Raw genomic sequence first — 24,303 nt, 5'->3', positions numbered from 1 at the left:
ATATCTTGTATAGCTTTTCATATTAGAAGTTGTGAATTGCCTTTTAAGGAACTGCATTTAAGGCCTTTCCTTTCAAAACAAGTTACCTACTTCTGTTTACAGTATTCATACCACTATAACCCAAAGGTACACTAGATTTTCTTTTCAGAAGATGTGTTTCTAAGTAAGTCAAACAAAATTAACAGAACTATTAACAACTAGGTGCTTGCAAACTCTGTTTCCAGAAATGCAATGACTTTATTTATCAAAATGTCTTTATTTATCCAAAGATGTTAACGCTTACATTCTTTCACCTATCACACAATATACTGACATATGAGTTACTATTGTAGCACTTGCTGTTCTTGGCAGATTTTTTTGCCTTCCTAGTAATCTTCATAGCCTGCATAGCTTTTCTGACTCAAACCTCAGGATCAGATTCCCACGTATGTATAAATAGTACTCCTATCACTATTTCTAATACAAATACTGAAAATTAACTGCAATACAGGTTTTGATTTCTTATGGCTACATTCTTTCCAAAGAACATTTTGTTGCACCTATGCTATCCTGTGCTCTCCTGTATGATCCCGTACTGAGATCCCTAAAAGGATGGATGCTGTGATTTGCTGTGTGACAAGTCTGTTTCGCTCAAAGGGTTAGTTAGAATATTTTTTAAGAATTAAACAGCTGCAAGAAGCCAGAACAATAAAAAGAATATTTTGATCAGTCCTCCTGTCACATCTCTTCTCAAAAAAAAAAAAAAAGTACTTCTGACTTTAAAGACAGAAAGGTGAATTTCAAGTACCACTATTGCCACTACGACACTCCCACTTTGGCACTGGGATTCCAGCATGTACCCTATTATCTTTTTGCATACAATAGCCTCCAACATCTACTGGGAGATATTTTCACTTCTCTTAACCCCAGCGATGCCAGGCCCTACTCTCTGCAGCTCAGATGGGGGATGAAAACCATTGCTCTTTGGATACGGCGAAGGACATTCTGGGAACCAGGACACTTCTTAAGATGTGCCAGCATTGTGGTTTACAACTTTTCTCGATCCCTAGGTGACACCGCATTGTGGGTTATCCAGATGCTTAAATCACATTCAGCCAAAGTAAGGTAGAAATGCAAACACACACCTTTATTTGTGTACTCTAACACTTAAAACCCCATTTTTTTAGTTAATAAAATACAAGAAACAAATCCAAAGACTAGAATACTTATACTAGGGTAACATTAGGAAAATTTGTTTCCCTCATTTGGGTTATTTGATGTTTCTACCTGGACAAGATGTAAGCAAGTGCCTTCGCACATCCTTTCATTTTGGTGTAGTAAAAGTGGTTTTCGTAGACAGGAAAGTGTATTGTACAAAAACTTGACTCCTGCCCAACAATTCTACACCAGAGACAAGCAAAGCACTCTCCTTTACCTCCAGGGTCTAGCTGGCTATCTTCAGCAGGGAATACAAAACACGGAATCAAACGTGAGTGCAAGTCTGCACATTAAAACCATTTGTGACACAAACACGTAGAAGAGGTTAACTGCATACTGCTTATTGCTGTGATCAGGCAAGACAGCAAGCAACTGCTTCAAGATGATAGTGTGTTGGGAGCACCTCATCCCCTTGTCCTCCTTTTGGATATGCTTTAACAGCAAAAACAGTCCAATATCTAAAATGAATGCTTAGAAGAATGGAACAAGCACGTCCATGTGCTTGAAGAAACTTTAAACTAAGGCAGAGTAACAAATATTTGCATGTATACATACATACATATATATGTATGTGTAAATATATATATTCCTACATATATACACGTGGCCCATTAAGGTCAGTCTGATGTTGCGAATAACAGGTTGTGGTGCATCATACAGCTCATATTCACCACTTACATTCCGAACATTTTAGAGGTTTGTGCACACATTACACTGCATTTTAATAGTTATGTTTCATTAAAAAAAAAAAAAGCTTTAATTATAGAAAACATCTATACAATACAAAGTCTTTTGACCAAAACAACAGCTCCATAACTAGTAAATGATGACAGCAAATTCCTAGTGAAGTGAAATATAATTACTTCAAGAACAACAATTTCTGTAATTCAGCATTTCTTAAAGTATTTTTTCAAAAAATTATATTCATTAAAATTTCAAAACAGACAGATCATGGGCCCTAGCAGAAGCTTTCATTAGCTACCTGCTTTGGTTTGCATTAACGCCCACCACCACTCATGAAAAAGAGCATGAAGTAGATCAAGTGGTATATACCATCTATTAAAAATGTGTGTAAATGAATCTCACAAGGAAGTTTAGTAATACCATGCTCCTATTATAAGTAATATAGGTTAATTCATCCTGTATATAGATATCTTGAATCTGTGAAATCTTCATACCTGAATGGAGGTCGTTGTCCCACAAAGCAGAGCAAACATCATCTTAACAGTACTCCGGGGAATTACAAAAAAAACAGAGAATATAAACACCTCACTTACCTGAATGACACAGCACAAAAAAAACTAAGACCAATCCATTAACTTTCCAATCAAACGTGCCCACAGCTGTAAGGAAACATCATCATTCTACATATGAAAACAAACGCAGACACAAAGTACTGTTTGGTCTTGTACACTAGCATGTGTTCTCTTACTAACACTCGCCAAAATATCTACTGACAGAAAGAAGATATTGTAAGATTGTTTTCATAAGAACCATGTTTACTATGTTTCATTCCACACCTGCATTTTATATTAATCTTCCGAAGTGTTGTAAAATATAAAGTATTTTTTACCTTCCATCCTCCAGCTGGAGAGCTCTCAGTCCTGCCAGTAAGGCATCTTTATTTACTCGACTTAAATCATCTCCAAGAATAACCAGACATGACAGACCTGTGTAAGTCATTGCTATGTGCCCACTATCATAGGGATGAGATATACCTGGACCCTAGAAAAAAAGGAGAAACAAAATATTTACACACTGTAAGACCTTATATTACAGTCAGGAATTCTAATAAATAAATAAATAGGTGAACAAAGTTCATTTCTGTTCACTAATTATGGTTAAACTGAAGGCAGGCCACTCAACTTTTCTGAGTCAAACAAAGCTAATGCACAGTTAGCAACCCTTGTAAACAGCTGGTCAATAGCAAGGTTTGGAATAAGGCTTTCCAAAGACCGGTATTTATGCAAGCTTTAAGTACGTCATCTATACCAAAGTTTATTCTGGCACACCACTGTACATGAGCTTCCTGGGAGTTGAGGAAGCAGTCTAATAAACAGCCAAGCCTCCAGAAGTCCTTTCCACAGACATTTTAGAATCTAATGATCTACAAGCAGAAAGCAGTGTGAGGGATTACTAGTAATCTCTCTTGTAAATGGAAGCAATAACAGATTGCACCTCAGCTACTTTCATCTCCGCTTTAAAACAATAACCAGAGCTTAAACAAAGTATTCATACAGCAAATAAAGTCAACTGAGAAGCTTCAATTAGAGTTAAGTGATGAGTAGTCACATGGTACAAATCACAAAATGGGTGTCAGGGGACATTAAAGTAGCTGCACCAAATTTATTATTTTTCCCTGTGGTGTAGGTACATCCTGGATTGTACACTGCATTACAACACAAAACACGCATAACAAGATGGCTTTGGGTACTTAGGACGGCCCAGTTTGTAGAAAAAGGAAGATGACTTTTTCTTTGTTTTTAAGCATAATAAAAGCTATTTCCATGCTGCGCATCCGTGCCAAGCAAGCTTTTGAAACACACTTTACAAGGATTATGTTAATTGCAATTTTTTATTTTCATTTCATCCTAAAAACACATGCAAAACAAGATAAATAAGTTGGTGTTACAGGTACATGGTATTTTTTAGGCCTAATCATGCTTATTTCCAAAGCCAGGAAGCTTTACTTCAAATAAAGGTCAGACTAGATGATCTTAGAGTTCTTTCCCAACATACATGACTCTACGTTTCTACGAAATAAGAAGCTGGGAGAAAAACGCATGTTATCTACTAGACAACAAGGGACTGTTCTCACACTAGGGAATCAAGCACGGTTGGGAAAGGGAGGCACAAAGCAAAGTGCAAGTGGCTGCAACAGCACCAAAAAAGCTCTGGCTAAGCAACAGAGAAGGGGAAGAAGGGAATGCCGAGCGCTGTACCTTTTACTCCCTGATTTCCAGCCCTGGCATCTCTGTTGAAAGGTGAGGCACATCTCCTTTGCACCTGCCATCACTTTTGTGTATATTTTGGTGAGACCCCCTTGAGCCTCTCCTTGCTGAACAGCCCCAGCTCTCTCAGCCTCTCCCCAGAACAGATGCTCCAGTCCCATGGGGCACTCCACAGATGCATGACAGCCATGTACTCATACAGCTGTAGTAGTTTGAGAACTACTGTAGTCATGAAACATATTTTTCTACCTTCAGTGTATGCCAAGACCTAATCCCAGAAGGAACAATTTGGCCTATCATACCAATTTAGGCATTATAAATCTAACAGAACTCCAAATCTGCTTCTCAGAATACCTTCCCCTTAAAAATTGTAATTACAGCAGCTTAATGCTTGTGATGCACCAACATATTTCAGCTGTAAAATTCTGCCCCAGAAACCCAGGCATATAGGGTGATACAAACTTGTTCTGACACACAAAAGCTATTCAGTCTAATGTAGCTGATATATCTAATTTTGAGGAAAGGAAGTATCTATTCTGAAAACACAAACTTGAACCAGTTCTGGCCCTGAAAGGATTCTCAATGTTCCAGGCCTGTAGTTAAAACTGCTCACATGTTTTATCGTGGGAAATACGAGACACACATTAGCAGCTGAAATATATTTGGAAAGATTCTCTGTTGTTTGGACCAACTGCCTACAAAATGTCCCAGCAGGTCCAGTCAGCAGCTATGAACAAAGACTCCAAATATCTGTATAGCTGAAGTTGAACTGGAATGAGAGGAACAATTAATTTCTCCTTACTTGGAATAACCTGGAAACGGAAGATGCCTCTGTTGATTTCACACAACGGAGCATGAAGAGCCTGCAAATCAATATTAACTGTGCACCACTGCTCTGTTTACATGTTCTTATAGCTAGCCCATCTCCACAGCAATGTTGACATCAGGAATAATTGAAAAGCAGCAGATATAGTGAAACAGTTCAACTTTACTTCTGAAAATATTACTTCTAGAGGAATACTGTATTTACTAAACAAGTAAGTTTTACTCTAAGGATATTCAGACTTGACTTTTTAAAACCGTAGTTATGAAAATTCTTCCAAAATCTTCTAATACAAGTGTGCTTGGATATTCAGGAAATTTTCTACGGCATCTATAGTTATCAACACTCTCCTTTAAGTGGCAATTTTTCCACACAGTATTTACATAAAGTAACTAAAAACTCCTGGTTCACAATATTTTCTTCTACTATTCTATACACACACTAGTTCCATACTGCCTGTAAAGCTCTGGTAGCCTATGAACATTTTAAAATAATTGGGTCCTTATTTTTTATCGCATATGAGTATTTCTAATATTACTCACTGCAGTAAAAACAGGCTGCAAAAAAAGTGTTATAAGCATATATACTGTATGGTTGTTAAATTAAATAATACCATCCTCCCCCCGAAACTGTATCAATCACTTCAACATCTGGACAATGTACAAATTTTATCCCCACTTCCTTTTCCTTGCAAACATTTCGACATGTAGCAGTATTGCACTGATTTTCCAAATACAGGGTTTTAGCAATGCCAGAGTTGTTAACTTCTGCAAGTGAGGTAGTTTTAAAAAGGAGCAAAAATTATCCTTGCCTGATGCATATAAAGCAAACAGTAGTCTGTCAGCTGTACATACAATCATGAAGTTCACAGCTAAATTAGTCCTGCTACCTCCTTCTATCTTTGAAGATCACACAAACACTTAGGTGCAAGTAACACAGAAAAGATTGTTCAGGTGCATGATTTCCAAACGTCATTATATAGGGAGTTAGGGAGGTGGTCTTGGCATTTGAGAATAGCTGCTAGTAAGTCACACAACTACCTTTACTAGTAATAGTTCCCTTTAGTAAAGGATTATCTTGTGATAAATAAAACAATTCTTTACATAATAAATTGGTATACTTATAGATATTTTGGTATGTAATTACTAAAAAAAAAACCAAAAAAAAAAACAACGGAAGTGATAGAGGGCCCAATAGCCAGTACTCAAGAACATCTGCCTGAGGGTCCCAAATCCCAATAAATATAGCCAATATTCCAATAAAATCAAAATAAACAGAAGAATAAGAAATCAGATATGAGATCGTCCGGGAATCACTTACAAGGCATACTCGCAAAGGCCAAGATGAAGTTTTATACATACAATTATGGTAGGATTTTGGGAGCTTTTGATGGACTAACCGATCTTTGTTTGCAATATGATTTTTTGTTCATTTTTAACATAAAACAAATACAGATATTCACCAGAAGAATAATAAATTATGTTCCCTAGCCATAGTTATCCAACTTTTAAGTGTACTAGAATTCATTTTATCTTCAAGACTCCATGTAATTATTTCAAGTTCACTGTGATACTACTCATCAAATTTTATTTTGTACCTATATACACCAATATACCATCATCAGTATGCTCACATGCTAATGCAACAGACACACCTGAGCCCAGATTACAGAATGCCTTTGAGGAGACAGTAAGTAGAAGAATTGGACATTTCAGGGAAAACAAACAAACCCACTAAACTAAACAAAACAATACTTTTTTGCATATGAAGAGGCAAAAATTGAGAATTCATTGGAGCTGTAGAAACCAGCCCCACGACATCACAAATCAGGACTGCTGCGGCTTCTCTAAAAGCAAATATGACAGCATGCCTCAAAGGTTTCAGGAGATAACTGCTAATACCTCTAAAATTTGCATGGCTAGGAGGAAGTGGTGTTATACTGTTTCTGTTGTAAAGGACAGTCAGTCAGACACTGTGTAAAAGCCTGTCGTAAGTTTAACAAAGACACTATAGTCCAAGCAATTGATTTTTAATGGGCACCTGTAGAGTTGGTAAAAAGGAGGATTTTTTTAAATTCTATACTATGAATAAAGACTTCTTTTAGTGCTATAGAACTATTTTGGCTCCCTGGACACTATAAACCAAAGCAACAGCAGCAAATAAGCAAACTATCTGCCTAGGCACGAAAAGAACATTGCTGTCATCACCTGAAACTGTGAGCTTCGTGGGCCAAGAGACACAAAATGGAGTTATTTTAAGAATGACAGCATTTCATCTCAAAAAAACTAGCAACAAGAAAGCTGTTAAACTGTGGAACGATTGTTAAACACAGCTAAACAACGAGAAGAAATACATTTAATCCTCTAAGGTTATGTCTACGCAAAGGAATAAATGCAGAGCAACACAGTGCTAGTGTCCCAGTGCCCACACCATGTGCACTGCGGAATTTGGGACTGCTGCAGTCTGCATCCTTAGTCCGTAGGCCCACTAACGGATAAGTGCATTTGGTGTGCTCCTTCCAGTTCAGTTTCATTCAGAAAGTCCAGTTTGCATGCTTCACTCTTGTGGTGCAAGCACATTAAAGTGCACTTACCGAGTTCTCTGATGATATGAACTAAAACACTGCTGCAGACATACTCTTAAGACAGCACAGGGGACAATGACAAATAAAGAAAAAAGACAAGACCTTTAAAGTAACTCAAGGTCTTTATAACTGATTTCCAAGGTGTTCATTTCAAAACACTTTAAGTGAACAATGCTGGAGGTCCTTTAAACTTCTGTATACCAACAAATCAAGCAAATCTGTTCCCTTTAACACAGATGCAATGAAAAGTATAAGAAGGCTTGAATAAAAAGCACAACCATCTGCAAATGGTTTTCCAGATATAATAAACAACCTTGTAACTAATTTCCACAGGTTACACGATTCCACCGCTTTGTTCCCTCTACAGACTGGCTAGCTCATTATGAGATGCTGTTGGATTGTTGCATTTACTGCACTGCGTGGCACTGACCCAAAACTTTGACAAAATATGATGGAGCATTTTTATTATCTCAGTTTGGTAAAGTTATGTCCTTAATCATTTTGCAGTGCTTTTATTCCACAATGTTGTATGGCACTTACTGTCCTCGAGTACCCTTCTGGACAAAAAGTCCATCATACAGCTAGACAAGTACATAATAAGAAGGGTTAAAACTGGCTGATGGGTTGGGCTCAGAGGATTAGACCACATGGGGTTACCCCAGGCTGGCAGCCAGTCACTTGTGGCATTCCCCAGGGCTCCATTCTAGGGCCAGTTCTTGTCAATGTTTTCATAAATGATTTGGACGCAGGACTTGAAGGTATACTAAGTAAGTTTGCAGACAGTTCTAAATTGGCAGGAGCTGCTGACACCCTTGAGGGCAAGAGGCCTTGCAGAGGGACCTTGGCAAATCAAAGGGCTGGGCAATCACCAATAATACGAAATTTAACAAGAGCAAGTGACGGATTCTGCACCTGGGAAGGGGCAACCCTGGCTGTGTGTACAGACTGCGGGATGAGAGGCTGGAGAGCAGCCCCACAGAAAAGGATCTGGGGGTTGTGGCTGACAGCAAGCTGAACATGAGCCAGCAGTGTGCCCTGGATACCAAAAGGACCAACAATACCCTGGGGTGCATCAGGCCCAGCACTGCCAGCTGGCCAAGGGAAGGGATTGTCCTGCTTTGCTCTGTGCTGCTGCGGCCTCACCTCGAGCACTGTGTGCATGTTTGGGCACCACAGATTAAGAAGGACATAAGACTATGAGAATATTCAAAGGAGAGCTATGAAGATGGTGAAGGGTCTGGAGGGCAAGACGTATGAGCAGAAGCTTGAAGAAGCATTTGGACAACGCTCTCAGAAATAGGGTCTGACTTTTGGGTGGTCCTTTGTGGAGCCAGGAGTTGGACTTGATGATCCCTGTGTGGGTCCCTTCCTACTCGGGATGTTCTGTGATTCTATAAACTTATTTAGGTGTCTTATTAAAAAGAAGACAACCAGTTTCCTTTTCACCACCCCCAGTCTTTTTTTTAATATGTAACTATTGAAATGATTGTCTACTATTTTGTTTTTAAACTTTATTTTTAACAAAGTATCACAGTAAACCACCACTAGAGATCCCAAACTAGTTCAGGTTTTAAGCAGAGGTTTTGCTTCCTTCCTTCCTCCAAGCACAGTGGGTGGTAGGATTGCCACTGAGGTTAATTCCAATTAAAACACAGGATGAATTCATTTTACTACTACATTTGGAGCTCACTGCAGACGCCATCTGTAGTGTAAAAAGGGATAAATACCAAAGCAAACCAAGAGACAAATGACCTTATCCATCACATGCTGCTGTACTACCTGGTGTAGAGGTGTAAAAAAACCCTCCTCACAATTATTTTTCCCTTGTTAGAAAGCATAATCTCTGAATATTATTGCCATGAGTACCTGACTGACTTGCAGTGCAGAAAGTGGCTAAGCAGTTGCTAATCTAGTGTAGATTAATATTCCTACAAGCTACTCAGAAGCATAAAGTTATGCTGTTAAGAGTAAGTAAAAATGAGGCCAAAGCATGCCTCACACTCAAGCTAGTCCAAACAGTTTTAATCTCTGCTACAGTCATAAGTATGTCATAAGTATAATTGGTTTTGCTCTCAATTTTATATCACAGGATTCATTCAGTCACATTTAACAATTTGCTATCTGTCCTCCAGAAAAATCGAGTATTTATAATTTGGTACTCTTTTAGATTTTTCATTCACTCTTTAATGAGGTTTGACTCTTCATTCTCAAGCACAACGTAGAAAATACTGTTTCACAGTCCTTCCTGCACACTGGCATCTATAGCCTTTTTACAACCGTATCGGACGTTCTGTAACATCTTTAGCAGCATCTGCCTGCCTCTTTTTTACCTTGTACTGCTGGCACTTTCTTTTTGTGTAGACCTATCTCTCTTGAACCTCAGTTCCATGGGCTACGAAGCATCCTTCTTTTATAGACACTGACAAACTGGCATGAGCAGAGCCTTGCCTATGTTTGAGTGGATATCAAGTGCAACCAGATATCCATTTGTCATCATAGGAAGTGGAAAACTAAGGAACAGCGCTTAATGCTGAGCTGTTCTGCCCTTCACTACCAAGTTTGCTGATAGTTCTTCAGCTACAGAAGTTCTCCTACTCATGCTCAGAAAAGCAGAGTACACTAAGACAAACCACAATCTGTATTTTACTTTCTTCACTGCCCCTGAAATACAAGCACCACCATTTTAGTAGTACTTTTGATTCCTAAAGGCTCTGCAAACATTTCAATGCATTAGCAGTGCAAAAATCGCTGTTTTCCAGACATTCCACAATTGTTTTGTTATTGTTATAAAAAAGACACAAGATCATTTACTACCTAATTGAAAAAGTTCCTCCCCACACTTGCATAACTGACCTTGGAGGGATTGAATGGCATTCCCAAATATGAAGAGCCTCTGAATCCACAGCGATCCAAGTTTGACCCTGGAAAAGAAAGAAAGAAAAAAAAAAGATTCAACTAATTTGATTTTGCTGAAACAGTAATTATTAACCATAAATCTCTAGTAAAATTCAAGACCTGCTAGTTCAACATCATTCTTGGTACTACTAGAATTTGCATGTGTCTTTCAGTATGTTCCCAACCTCAGTTTATTATCATTCTGATTAGTAAAAAAACAACCCAAAAAAACCCACCACCAAACAAAAAACAAACAAACAAACAAACAAAAAGGAAGTCATAGGCAAACTCAATTCCTGTTGTAATGAAAAAAAAACGCAACAGATTATTATTTTTTCTTTAATTTTGTGGAACTACACTGTTCATATCAGCACAGAAATATATTCCAAGCTCCTAAGAGTCAAGGAAAAAAAAGAGGGAAAAACAAAAAAAAAAGATGAGGACAAAAAAAAAATTATTCCCCTGTAAACGTGCCCAGAGATAACAGATTTTTTTCCCCCTCTCTGGATTCCTGCCTGTTAATACCATCTGTTCCCAAGCAGAATTGTTTTTAATATACTTTGCAACATATACAAGGACAAACTGTTTGCATTTTTCAGCTAGCACTGATTTAACTTGATATTGTCAGAGTGATATAGTTAATGCAAAAAACAATTTTTTAATTGAAACCATTCTTCCTTCTTACCCAAAGCACAGGTACAAGAATGTTTTAACTATCAAACACCTCTGTTAGTGATTCAGATATGATTTCTTTTAAATGTATCACAAGACCTAAGCATGTGGTATACAGAACTGTGTACCATATACTGTTTAGAGCTAAGCACAGTTTTAAGGGCTCAAATCTGTTTCAATAGAGCAGAAGCTCTGTTGCTTTACCTCTCATCCTCTGAATGCAGAAGCCTAGTGAGTTTCACAGCACTCAGGTGTCCTTAAATTCTCTCCCCTTCCTTTCCCCCTCCCCCCCAAATCATGGAGATTTGGGAAATTTGCACCAGACTAACTGAAAAACAATAAAGCCTAAAGTCCTAAAACGATCACTATGCAATGTGGTCTACCAACTATGGCATAGCTTTACACGTTAACTTCAAATTGTAAATGCCATAAATGCCTGTATGTAACATTTAAATTAGAAGCTTGTTTCAGTCTAAGTACTTCTATGCAGTATCTGAGTTCCTCTATGAGATCAGTAGGATTTAATTTATCTAATATTTGATCTTTGGATCTAATTTACATGGAATGAATTATGATTCAACAGGAAGGAAATACTTGCAATTCTCCAGCTCTTTCACCTTTCAACCAAAAGTACTTTTTAATGATTCTACAGGTGTAATGAAGCTGTAATGTCAGTTCAGCCTGCAATACAAAATCCGTATGCTACAGTCCTACTTAACAAAGAAAAAAAAGAGAGTATCTGTATCTGTAGACAAAAAACAGAAAAAAAGCATAACCATTACATTTTGTTATCATCTAAATATCAGCAGGCAGTTTTTGCCTTTTAGTTCCTGGAGTCTAAGATTTATGTTTTGTGTTGCAACAGGTTCCAGAAAGTACAATAAATATTACTCTGTAGGGCTAACCTAAGGTCCTGAAGGACGCTACCCAAAAAGCATCACCGTTTCAAAAACGATATGGAATGAATGAATCCATAAGAGAACTAGAATTCCTATTTCTTAAATAGCCAACTTCCTAGATGGCATAGTAGAAACAATAACCAATCACTTGTCCCATTTTCATTAAAAAATAACCTGTGTTGAATGTGCTTAAGTAAACTACAAAATACACTTTGAAGTGGTATAAATATGGAAACCCTTTTTCCAGAAGACAATTTTTAGCATACTGACACCACTAGCTGGTCTGACCTGCTGCAAAAAAAAGTTGTGCTACTAACAGGACAGCTTTGCAGTCAAACAGAATGCAGTTTCTAGTTGCTGGATGGAAAGATTCAACCTGACAAGAGTGATCCCCATCATAGAACATCCCCACCATGAATGATGATGCACTGTCAAGGCAGAAATGGCAACATGAATCCCAAGTGCAGTGTGCTATTGGTGGGTTACCTCGACTGGCTTTTACATGACAGGTACTATGAAAAAGAAACCAAAAATGAACTGCTTGAAGGAAATCAGAATCTATTATTCCCTTCAGCTGCTCAATTCTGAGGCAGTGTTTTAAAATTTTCTTACACCACTAAACTGTTACCAACCAAAAACTACCACGGGTAGTTTTCAAATGCTGGATTTTTAACTGTATTGCTGTCATTGATTTAAAAATTTGACTACTTATTTCAGTGAATTCTGGTCTCCAGTCCCAGGCTTTACACAATGGCTCTTAGAAGAAACACAAGAGAAAATTTGTGTTTTCAGTGCCCCCACTACTGCATAGTCTCCAGAGTGAAGTTTTATCTCCTCCAAATAATAATAAAAAAAAAAAAAAACAACCTTGTCATTAATGTGGACACAACAGATTCTTCCAAGAGCTTCAGGATTGCAAGCGAATTGCTAAATTTATGGTTGCAATTCTTGAACTACAGTATGAGTGCTGAGCTGATAAAGGAAGTGTTAAACGGGAAGTGAAAACAGCTCATTTCTAAACAGATGACTCTGCCACACTGACGTCACGTCTCAACTTTTTTTCTAGTTTCCTGTTGCACATACGGGTTCTGAACTAAAGAGGAACAAGGGAAAAAACACTGTCCTTCAGTTTAAGCTCATAATCTTACTTTCTGTGAAGTTGGTTTTACCATCTCACTGCAAGCTTCTCGGATTTCTTATCTTTCAAAATAGCTTAGTAGCACTTATCAAACTCTTGCCTACTTTTTTGAACTGCAAACCACCAGAATCAGACTTGAAAATTAAATGTACCCTCATTAAAAGTATATGAATCATAAATTATGTCCCTTGTGAAAAATTGCTGGAGTGACCAGTTCAAGCTCAGCCAGTTGAAGCACTGAGGAAAACTACAGTTATGAAATGGTACCACCTAGTGTTCACTTTCAGAGTTAAGCATACATTACTTTCTGAAATAGCCTGAGAAACAAATAACAAACTTTACATCAATCAGTGCATGGTTGCTGCAAGCTGACTCAAAAAAAAAAAAGCCTAGAAAAATGTTTCAGAAACAAGCAAATTTGACCTTCTCCCCAAACCAAATAATTCCACACTTACGTCAAGAGCTGAGACTACCTTGAAGACCACATCACTTAAGTGTGCATAGGCCAGGAAGCCCTTACAACATGTACCAGAGCTACCAGTGATGACCACAGGTGACTTACTCTAGAAGCTAGGAGCTTTTATGTTACAGAAGGGACATTTCTGTTATTTGTCTGTTTCATCTATGATTAGGCTTGGGTGAGAACAATGGTAAATTTCACCACTATTCCTTCCCATTTGCATTATCTATGCATTTCTCTTGTTCTAAGTCTTTCCTTTCTCCTTTTGCTAAGCACAGTAGCAATCATGCACACCTTTAAATTCTTAAAATGCAAAAAAATACAATAAAAAAAATACAGCTGTAACACAGGCCAACACAGTCAGCATACCTAGAGAAAGGTGAACATAAGCAATTCTTACTGAACTACATCTAAAAGTAATTACTCTTACAAATCAAAGCAATAGAATGTGTCATAAAATGCACAGCTGCATTCTCTCCAATGGCAGTCCAATGATATATCCAGATATATACTTCAAATGTAACCATTAAATAGGGCTATTTTGGAGGAAAATTGGTATTTCTACTCAAGAAACTCATGACCTGAAAAGCCTACATGTAACAATGATGTCAAAAATAGTCAGTGGCACTTTCCCCATGTAAAAAAGAAAGAAGCATTATTGCTAAACTAAATTCAGACCCTGACATAAGGAACTTTTTAGGTTCCTGATGTATTGTGACAGTTTTCAGCCTGTTACACATGGATCCTGGGGGTTCAAAGCTGCAGATGAAAGACATTTCAGCTCTCCTCAGGGTACAGTTTCTTAGGACAGCAAAGCCAGTGGCACATCCAGGTGTCAAAGTGTACAATCTTGCTCCCTCTCCACTGCTGGGCTGGTGCTAGCACTCCCCGCCAACTAGGTTCACCAACACAACACAGAGCTAACCCTCTGTTAGATAAATAAATACATGCTTTTCTGCCACTTCAACGAGCTAAACCAGCTCCCAAGGAGGCTCAAACAAATGTCTGTGTTGCTATGGGGGAGGACAGTGGATGAGTATGGCCAAGGAATGTTCCTCCACTGTCTGTCCATAATTAACACTTCTTCAGTCCGGAGCTCTGGATTCACGTTCTTTCAAAAGTGCAGAACAGATTTTATTTGATCTGCAATATACTGGGTTACATCCTTCTCACATTGCTAAGAGTTGCACTTTAAGACAGTCAAAACAAATTTTAAATTTTGCCTAGGACCTGCTTTATGAGAGGGAAAGTGACAAAGCTCTGACATGAGAAGAATCTAAAGAACAAGCAGTTGAAACAGGTCTTTTGTCAATCCTTTTCCAACTTTACTAAGACTTTGAGAAGTATGGCTTAGTCTAAACACATCATTTCTAATAAGGCTTGTAAAGGAGCACCACCCTCCCTTAAAATGCAAAAAGAAAAGTGAACACAGAAACAAAACAAGCACATGTATTTGACATGCACCTAAGCAGAGCATTTGCTAAATGCGAAGAAAAAGTAACGACAGCCAAAATCTACAGAAGACAAAGTCAATCAGTTTTGCTAGAGTCATAAAAGACAGGGGCCCTTCAAATAAGTAGAAGATGGCAATGAGACCAAGCATTCAGCTAAGAATATAAGTTTCTGTGTGAGGGGCAGCTATGATGTGTGACATACCATTTTCTCCTCCATATAACTGGTAATGAGTCAGTTTCTGACTCAAAAACATTTGAGCTGAAATTAGTTATGGTACCTAAAAGGACATTATTTGTTTTAAACTCCTATGTTTCGCAGTTACAGTAAAGCCACTGAAGAATATAGCCTCTCCTGTCAGGACTTAACCTTTAGCTTTCCATTGTGCATTTCAGTTTGGTTGACAAAGTCCACATTTGATTTCTTAGTTGGCAAGATCAAGGTCTCACCAGTTTGCACTAATGAGCTTTAGTTTTGTGTAAAAATTTCAACGGCTACTAACCTGTGAACCGTTTGCCACCAGATATGTCACATACCAGTAAACAGAAACATACTACTTAGAACTTTCACAACATATTGTGAGACTTGAACTCAGCCTTCTAAAACACCAAATGCTGAATCTTCTACCAAGTTCTGTAATACCTGGATGTGGTGAGTTGACCCTGCCCAGCAGCTAAGCACTCTCCCTGCCACTCACTAACTCATTTCCCCTTTCTGTGCGATGGGGAGAAAACGGGAAGAAGGTGAGAAGACTAGTGGATGGCGGCAGAGACAGGTTATTAAGTGAAGCAAAAGCTGTGTGTGCAAGCAAAACAAGGAAGGAATTTATTCACTACTTCCCATCAGCAGGCAGATGGTTAGTCACGTCATATAAACTAAGGTCTCAGCATATGCAATTAGTACTCAGGAAGACAAAAGGCACAGCCACACAATCATCATCGCTTTTCTCTTCTTTCTCCCAAGCTTGTTGCTGAACACAATCTCAGATGGCAGGGAATATCCCTTTGGTCAGCTGGGGTCAGCTGTTGTGGCTGTTTCCCCTGCCTTCCACAGCTCGGGGGGCAGAGTGGGAAAAAGACAAAGGCTGGATGCTGTGCAGGCTGTGCTCAGCAATAGCTAAGACACTGCTGTGTTAACAGCAGTGTTTTAGTCACAAACCCAAAACACGGCACTGTTTGGGCTGCTGTGATGAAAATGAACACCATCCCAGCCAGCCTCAGTACCCCTACTATAATACCTACTGATAGCAGTAAACAGATATTAAGTTTGTAGAGTAACAATTTTTCTGTATGCCATCCATTGGAAAATGGCTGTTAGGTTGCAGTACAACCAAAAGGAATAAAGATTTACATCAAGTTAAATACAGTTAGTTACTTAAGGCAATGTTATTGGAATTTGCAACTCCAGAAATTATAAAACTAAACTATGTTATAATTTAAATGTTTGAAAAACAACCTTCCCCAGAAAGAGAGATCTATCAGCATGCATGACTAAAAAGGTGAAATAGAGTATCTCTTTAAAAGCAGAATAATTATTTTTGTTTTTTAACCAGGAAAGATTCTGATGCATTATTCTATTTAACTGGAGATGTAAAAGCACTTTGAAACCAAAAACTTCAGCGCTGCAGCCTACCAGAGTTTAGCTACTTCTCCAAAGAAGCCAAAAGAGGGAGTCAGAGCTCTACTGCTGGAAGGCTGCCCACTAACAAATGCTGCATACACCCAAGATTAAAAAAATAAAAAGTCAATACATTTTATGGAAAGGAGATGCTAAAGGAGGATACACATTCCCTTCTAAACATTTAGTCGTCCAGCATCCAATTTGTTGCTCTTGATATCGTTTATATTTTACAGCATCTATTAGATGACATAGAAATGGAATAAAAATAATGCTGAAGTTTTAGAGGAGTCAAGCAACCACACAGAGTATTATTATTTGTAAACACAAGAGAATGTAAGAAGAACAGACTCCTTATAAAGGGATACAAAGATAGATGACTTGAAGGAAGTTTGGTCTTCTTTCTTGAGAAAGAGACATATTTAAAAGCACAGAATGCTGTGTCGAAAGCATCCTCCCCAGAATTACTGTCCTGTAATTTTATGATGGGTAAGAAAAAAAGGACGTCTTATCTATTTCCTAGATTGTTAGACTCTGCATCTCCATGTTGAGAGTTATACTGCCCTCCCTACAAGGCTCCTGACAATGGGACTATCCCAAATATTGGCTAGGTATGAAAAAAAAATAAATTACTCTATACTGTATCAAAGACAAACAAAAAATTGCTATTCTAATCTCCCTTCTTGCAAACTTGTAGACTTCACTGTTGTTTTAAAGATATACTCCTGAAGACTGCGATAGAGATCAGAAAGTGTGCAACTCCTATAACAAAGCATGCACACCCTGGAAAAAAAAAAAATGTAACACCAATGGGTAAGTACCTTCTCATGATTAAAACCACGGTGGGGACAATTATGTAATCCAAAAGCTCTTTTTAATTTTTTTTTTCTGATTAGTCCTGGAATACAACACACGAAAAAACAAATCTATTAGAGCTAATGCCTAGAGTGGATCTGGTGGTTTCTAAGCTGCCAGAACAAGAAAAGGGATCTCTTCATTACTGTAAAAATCAAGCATCAGCAAGCTGGACTTCCATACACTCACTTCATAAAAATGCTTTTCATTGATGGAACAGCTTAGACAGGCATCTGTAATTACCTTTGCTCTAAGACCAGCCTGAAGCTATCCCCACTCCAGCAATCAACATGCCAACACCTATTGTCATAAAATATCAGTGTCTTGCCTGCAGCTCCCTCCCTTCTGTTCCCTCCACTGCTATTAGCCATGCACCTGCAGTGCCACTGAAAATATGTGAATACCAAGGAGCCCACAGAAACGGCACCTCCCTGCGCTCCTGTTCAGTCAGTCACCTGGAAAGAGCCAGGTCCTGCATGGTCCCTCCCCTGCTTGGATCTATTGTGCACCTTCCAGCCTGAGGACAGCTGGGTCACAGCAACAGCATTACCCCTAAAAATGTCAGGTAAATTAAAGTCACTGATCTAAAGAACAGATTGTTCATTTTGAAGCTGGAACTGTGTTTACCCTTTTTGTTTCTTAATGCTACACCTCCCTTTTCCAAAAGCTGTTCCAAATAAACACACCTGTGCTTATAGCTCCTGGCATAGCTACAATTTGTGGATGTCAACATAATCATTAATAGACCCATGAGGCTTATATAGCATGCATTTCTTTTAGAAACAGGTCAAACATTTCTCTGAGATGCTTAAAGGTGCAACTTCATTATTATTTTATACTGTCTTATCTTCATATTAATTTCATAGCTTTACCTTGAATACAAAAAAAAAAGTTTAACTTTTACTTTCATTTCTGTAGAGGGAATTTCTGTTCTATTTCTAGGAATTGCTAGACATCACTACCTGAAATTATCAGGACAGCACTTCTGGAAGGTCAAGCTTATATTTACAAAAGAACAAAAGCCATACACTATTCCCCCAGGTGAAAAGCAAAAGTAAAGAAGTTAATATCAATTAAAAAAAAAAAAAAAACTAAAAACTCACTCACTGTCTTCTGTGGGAAGGACCTGAAGGGAATAAATCCATTCTATTATATCATCTTTGTTCACCACATCTAAGGAATCCAACATATCCAGACCAGAGAGTGCGAAAAATGCAATTGTCAACCTAAAAGAAAAAGATAAGACTTACACTTCCCACCATAAATATCATGGGGAGATTAACAAACGGTTGCAGAAACAGATTCATCTATGAATTCTCAGGCTTTTGAGAGTGGTGTGACACACAGAGCCTATGTCAGAAAGCATGAAATTTATCTACTGGACAAAATCATGTTTTTTGTGCTGTAATCATTTCACTGTCTCAACAAGAGATTTTGTATAAGCCAACCCTCCTGTTATACAGTAATGATATGACAATTCAGATGTTAACCTAAAGGCCTGCTTATCTGAAAAAGACACTATCAAAGTAAACTGAGTTATTAACTTATGGAGCACTGGTTCTCTGTGATGAATTCTTACACAAACAATCCTACAAATCTGCAGTAAACGCAAGGTAACCCTGAACTGAAGCAAGCTGATTCTTACTGTGTCCTAAACCCAATTTCAGGCTTCCTATGTAACCCATCAACGTACAAACAGGGAGACAGGATTAATTACCTTCTAGAGGTACTTAACTCTTCTCCTTTGGTACAGAAGACCCTAGATGACTAAATTGAGCATCTAAAATTAAGCATCCAAGTATCCAACACAGTAGTAAAGTCTGGATAGCGAGCATGCTGAAGCTCTCTCTTGCCCATAACTCATCTCCTTCCATAAACGCATGCTTTCATAGCTGTTTCATAAGGCTACTCTGTTAACTGACAATTTATTTGGGGGGGTTTGTTTTTGCCTCAAACCATTTCAGCAACCTAGAATAGCCCCTCGAACATGAGTCTGCATGAATTGCACTGACAGGGCACCAAGGGAACAGCAGTAGGGTAGGAACTCAAGATAGTTTGTATCTTGAGACAGAGAAAATGTTCCTGTAACGGTACCCTGGAAGTTCTGTCTCAGATTAAAATTGGCTGGATGTCTATTTTGCCATTCATGGTTACACCTGCCTAAACTTCTTGAAATTCTTTCTCTCCTTTTACCAGATATGCTGATGGTTTGTGAAACAGCTGCTAAACAGACAGAAACTGCTGCTTAGCACAGTAAGGAAAACCGACAGTTGAATGCTGGCTTTCCTTAGTAGACTAATTATAATTTGAAGTTGCCCCACAGGCTGCTGTGCCACCTTGGCCACCAGCAGTGGACACCTCTGAAGATGAGGACTGATGTGAACAGAAGCCTCTACAGCCATTTAATTTCTGCCTGAGATTCTGCATGAGAACCAAACAGTAAGACCAGAGAAAAAATGGTGATGTGAGTCAGCTCAAGGCACAGCTCAAAGTGAATTATTCCAATTAAAACAGCAACTAAATGATGATGCAGCAGACACTCATCTCAACATAGCTGCACACCCTCGAAGGGTGACATTCCCATCAGTGGACTGACCTGCTGCTATAGTCATCATGTGGCCATTCGCAAGTGCCATCATCTTTTGCTTCAAAACTGTTATCACCTAGGATTACATGTTACAAGCAGTGGACACAACTTATTTGAAAGAATGGTGACTTGTTAAGCTAAGGTTATATCGTTTTACACTACTTTTTACTTCGACCCTGAGCTTTTGCATTGCTTTTCATATCACTCTTGCACACAAAAGGCTTTAAGCCGTCATCTGTTTGGTACTGAGCACTAACCTTCCCTGTTCAGAAAATTCCCTCATGCAACACAAGGTCTTAGTGAAAAACATCAAACACAGAATAGCATACAGCTCCATTACTTCAAGTGTTTGCGTCAGAAATAAAGTGTATATTTACTTTGTAATCACCATATCCTAAAACAGGTCTTTTTAGTATTATTACTACTAATAAAGTTTTTTGAGTACAGAGAGACAAAAACACTATGTTGCACAAGTTATTTTTACACGGAAGACTTTTGTAGCCATCTGATTGCTACAAAATAGTCTTTCAAAGAGCAAGATTAACACTTCAAGGCTTATATGAATTTTGCCATTGATCAGATCTGTGTAACCCAAAATCTGACCCTGGCTAATCCACTACTTTGAACAAAACCCCTATTAAAAATAATAATAAAAAAAGTAAAAATAAAAAGACAGTTCAGCTACAGTATATTACTTTTTTGAAACCCTGCACATGGTATTTTCTGATTTTCATAATCATGAAGTTTGAAAATCTTCATCTGCAAAAATTTAATGGCATTTTCACACTGTGTTGCCCAGCTTAGCCAAGCTAAGCTCCTTCCAGTGAGGCATGAACCTGCCAACTCCAGGGCTAGAAACTGCTGCAAACTAGGTTCAAAACCAGAAGGCTGTAAAGGACAAAAAAATAAACCCCATATACAGTAAAATATGAATGTATTGAATAAATGAATGTATAAAGTGGTTATACATACAGACAGGTTTCAGTTTATTTAATTAGAGCAGACTGTGTTAGCAGTACCACCGTCATTAAGGAGCAGCCTATGCAGTGTGCTGGAATTCATACGGGATGGCCAGCAACATCCGGCACCACTGGGTACAGCGAGCTCCTGGCACAGCTATCTGGATACTACATCTTACTCTCTGTTACCCTGCCTCACGGAGAATTAACACACACACACTCTAAAACTAACAGAGACAATGGATACCAGCATTTCAGCTGACATGGCATGAAATCTAAAAACTTCACATACACCAGTTCACACAGAGGGCAGTCCTTGTGAGACAATCCCCAGGTTTGGCATCCCTTTGCTGTATCTTTTCTTCGTGTCTTCTACCACTTCAGTTACTGTGTGTATATCAATTTAGAAAGTGAAGCATCAAAGTTTGACAGCTGAAATGTATTTGTTAATTGACCTACTCAAAGCTTACAAAACAGGTATCATGTGTATTAAATTCCCATTCCAGATAGAAGAGTAAAGACACTTCCGATGACAGATTCGGAGTTCTTGGTCTTCGGGCCCGGAGAAAGACTACAGTTTCTCAGCAGAATTCAAAAACAGTTTGAAGTGACTGATCTGAGAAACTGAACAGTACAAAGAACAACATAAAAAATCACAGTATGAAAGACTTCAGAAACTAGGAGACTTTTTTTCTTCCTCCCACCAAACTTGATGGCACTGACTGGCCAAGTACGAGATTACTTAAAAACTACTGTTGTTAATGTTGCAAACACAAAATGCAGACAAAAATAATTATGAAGGCTTTGGGCCGATAATTTCAGTAAGGAAGGTAAAAATCAGATTTCTTTATAGCTGTGCCTATTCCCTTAATATTTGACAAACTACAGCCTAGGTGCTTAAGACCAGCACTGTGTGGAAAACTTCACCCACTACCACCTTGCCTTTAGACAACAAATGCAGTTGTTTCTGCTGCAGTGCAGTGAACTCAAACCAATCCACTGACGAACAAGGTTTTTCACCAGTTGCTCTTTAATATATTTGAAGTCCTCATTCTTGTTCACCATGGAACCATGTAAATGCAGGAACAAAGGAGGTAAGGATAGGGTAGCAGCATTTCTTCCAGCAGCAGGGACAGTTCGGCAGGTCTGGTGAACTCAGTGACCTTGAACTCACCAAAATAGTGAATCTGGCACCCTCAAGGTCCAACCAGGGACCACATACTTGTGGTTCAATCACTAACTTAAATTTTGCTCACAGATATCTCCAGGATAATGATCTAAAAATTGGTGTAAGAGAAATGAAAAATCTCTGGCTGTGTAAAAACTTCATGACTTAGGAAAAAAAAATGCATGAGTTGAGATGACTGATTTTTATTCTAATTGAAGGCTTGAACTTGAGAATGCTTATTAGCCAAAAATTAAAATGTCATGAAATAGTTCCAAACTGACAGTCCCAATTTTCAAAAAACAGGTCTTTTTCAGTATTGCACAACCCTTCGAGATAAAATTTTTTAACATTCCTTTTAAATATCAAGTCACATGTTATTACACATACAGTTCAACACTACATTCATACTGGTCCTCACAGGTGAAAAAAATGCACGTTTTTGTGAAGCGTGCTCTGAACTGAAGGAAAGCTTGTACTGACAGGAAAGCTTGACCAAAGTCTTAGAGCTTTCCTCATAGCATGACTTCCAAGTAATTACGAAGTGAAAAGCATCTGATAAATTTACCGGTTGAATAAGATATTGAATCTTTTACATTCCCCCAAGCTTTTTTTTTTTTTTTTGACAAAGGACAGCTGGACAATCAAATTAGTTATCGTCCTGTGCCTCAGAGACAACTTACTACATTATGTGAAGAGCTTAAGAATCACAGAATGATAAAACATCTTGGGTTGGAAGGGACCTTAAAGATGATCCAGTTCCAACCCCTCTGCCATGGGGGGCACACAATGGATGCCACCCACTAGATCAGGTTGCTCAGGGTCTCATCCAACCTGGTCTTGAACACCTCCAAGGATGGGGCATCCACAGCTTCTCTGGCCAACCTGTTCCAGTGCCTCACCACCCTCTGAGTGAGGAATTTCCTCCTAACCTCTAATCTAAATCGCCCTTTTCTAATTCAAAACCATTCCCCCTCGTTGTATCACTCTCTACCTGTGTAATGTCACTTTCCATCTATTTTATAAGCCCACTTTTAAGTATTAAAAGGCTGCAATGAGGTCTCCCTGGAGCCTTCTCTTCTGAAAGCTGAGAGAGGTGGGGACGTTCATCCTTTCTTCATAGAAGAGGTGCTCCAGCCCTCTGATTACCTTCATGGCCCTCCTCTGGATCCGCTCTTAACAGCCCCACAACCTTCTTGTGCTGGGGGCCCCAGACCTGGATGCAGCACTCCAAGTGGGGCCTCACAAGGGCAGAGCAGAGGAGGACGATCACCTCCCTCCACCTTCTGGCCTCTCCTCTGCTGGTGCAACCCAGGACGCAGTTGGCCTTCTGGGCTGCAAGCACACACTGCTGGCTCATGTCGAGCTTTTTGTCCACCAGAACCCCCAGGTCCTTCGCTGCAGGGCTGCCCTCACTGAGGTCTCCTGGTCTGTGCTGGTGTCTGGGGTTGCCCCGACCCAGGTGCAGCACCTTGGACTTGGCCTTGTGAAATGAATGCATTCCAGAGCCATGAATGGGGCTCTGCATTACAGCGCGTAATATATTTCAGTACTGCTTTAATATTTGTACTAGCTAATGAAGATTTAAACGATTCCTCTCGCATTAACAAGAGCACCAACTTGGAGCTACAGAAGGCTTAACTCATTTATTTTGAAATCGGCTTTCAGAGAAGGATTAAAAGAACGAAGCACAAGCCTAAAAATAGATTAAAAAAAGATCAGCGCGCCTTCCCTCGCGGACAGGGGGTGTTCGGGTAAGCACGGTGCAAACCTCCCCAGGACGCCCCGTGCAGGTGGGTGGCCCCCCGGGGCAGCCTCTGGCCTGCCGAGCACCCTCGGGAAGGGAGAGGCGGAGGGGAAGGGGCAGAGGACGGGTCGGGGGGGGGGGGGGGGTGGCGGTGCGGCTACCTGCTGGTCTCGAGGGAGGAGTAGCGCTCGGGCAGGACCTGCAGGCAGCGCTGGAAGAAGCGCACATGCCGCTCCTTCAGGAAGTCCAGCCGCTCCGCCTCCGCCCAGCACGGCGACGCCGCCATCTTGACGACGACCACC

At 39.2% G+C, this 24,303-nt stretch overlaps 1 protein-coding gene across 1 annotated transcript in view; it reads right to left on the bottom strand.

Annotated features, from left to right (window-relative positions):
- PGGT1B (protein geranylgeranyltransferase type I subunit beta) overlaps positions 1-24,296 on the bottom strand; it is a 37,484-nt gene extending 13,188 nt beyond the window's left edge. The window contains 4 exon segments of the mRNA XM_083816889.1: positions 2,771-2,922; positions 10,409-10,476; positions 18,651-18,769; positions 24,163-24,296. Coding sequence (XP_083673015.1) covers positions 2,771-2,922; positions 10,409-10,476; positions 18,651-18,769; positions 24,163-24,287 — 464 coding nt within the window. The 5' untranslated portion in view covers positions 24,288-24,296.
- Between the last annotated feature and the right edge of the window lie 7 nt (positions 24,297-24,303).

Source organism: Anser anser (genome assembly GCF_964211835.1).
Source record: "Anser anser genome assembly, chromosome: Z".
Classification (NCBI taxonomy): Eukaryota; Metazoa; Chordata; class Aves; order Anseriformes; family Anatidae; genus Anser; species Anser anser.
Note: the sequence above shows the minus strand (reverse complement) of the source record. Positions and strands in the feature narration are given on the sequence as shown.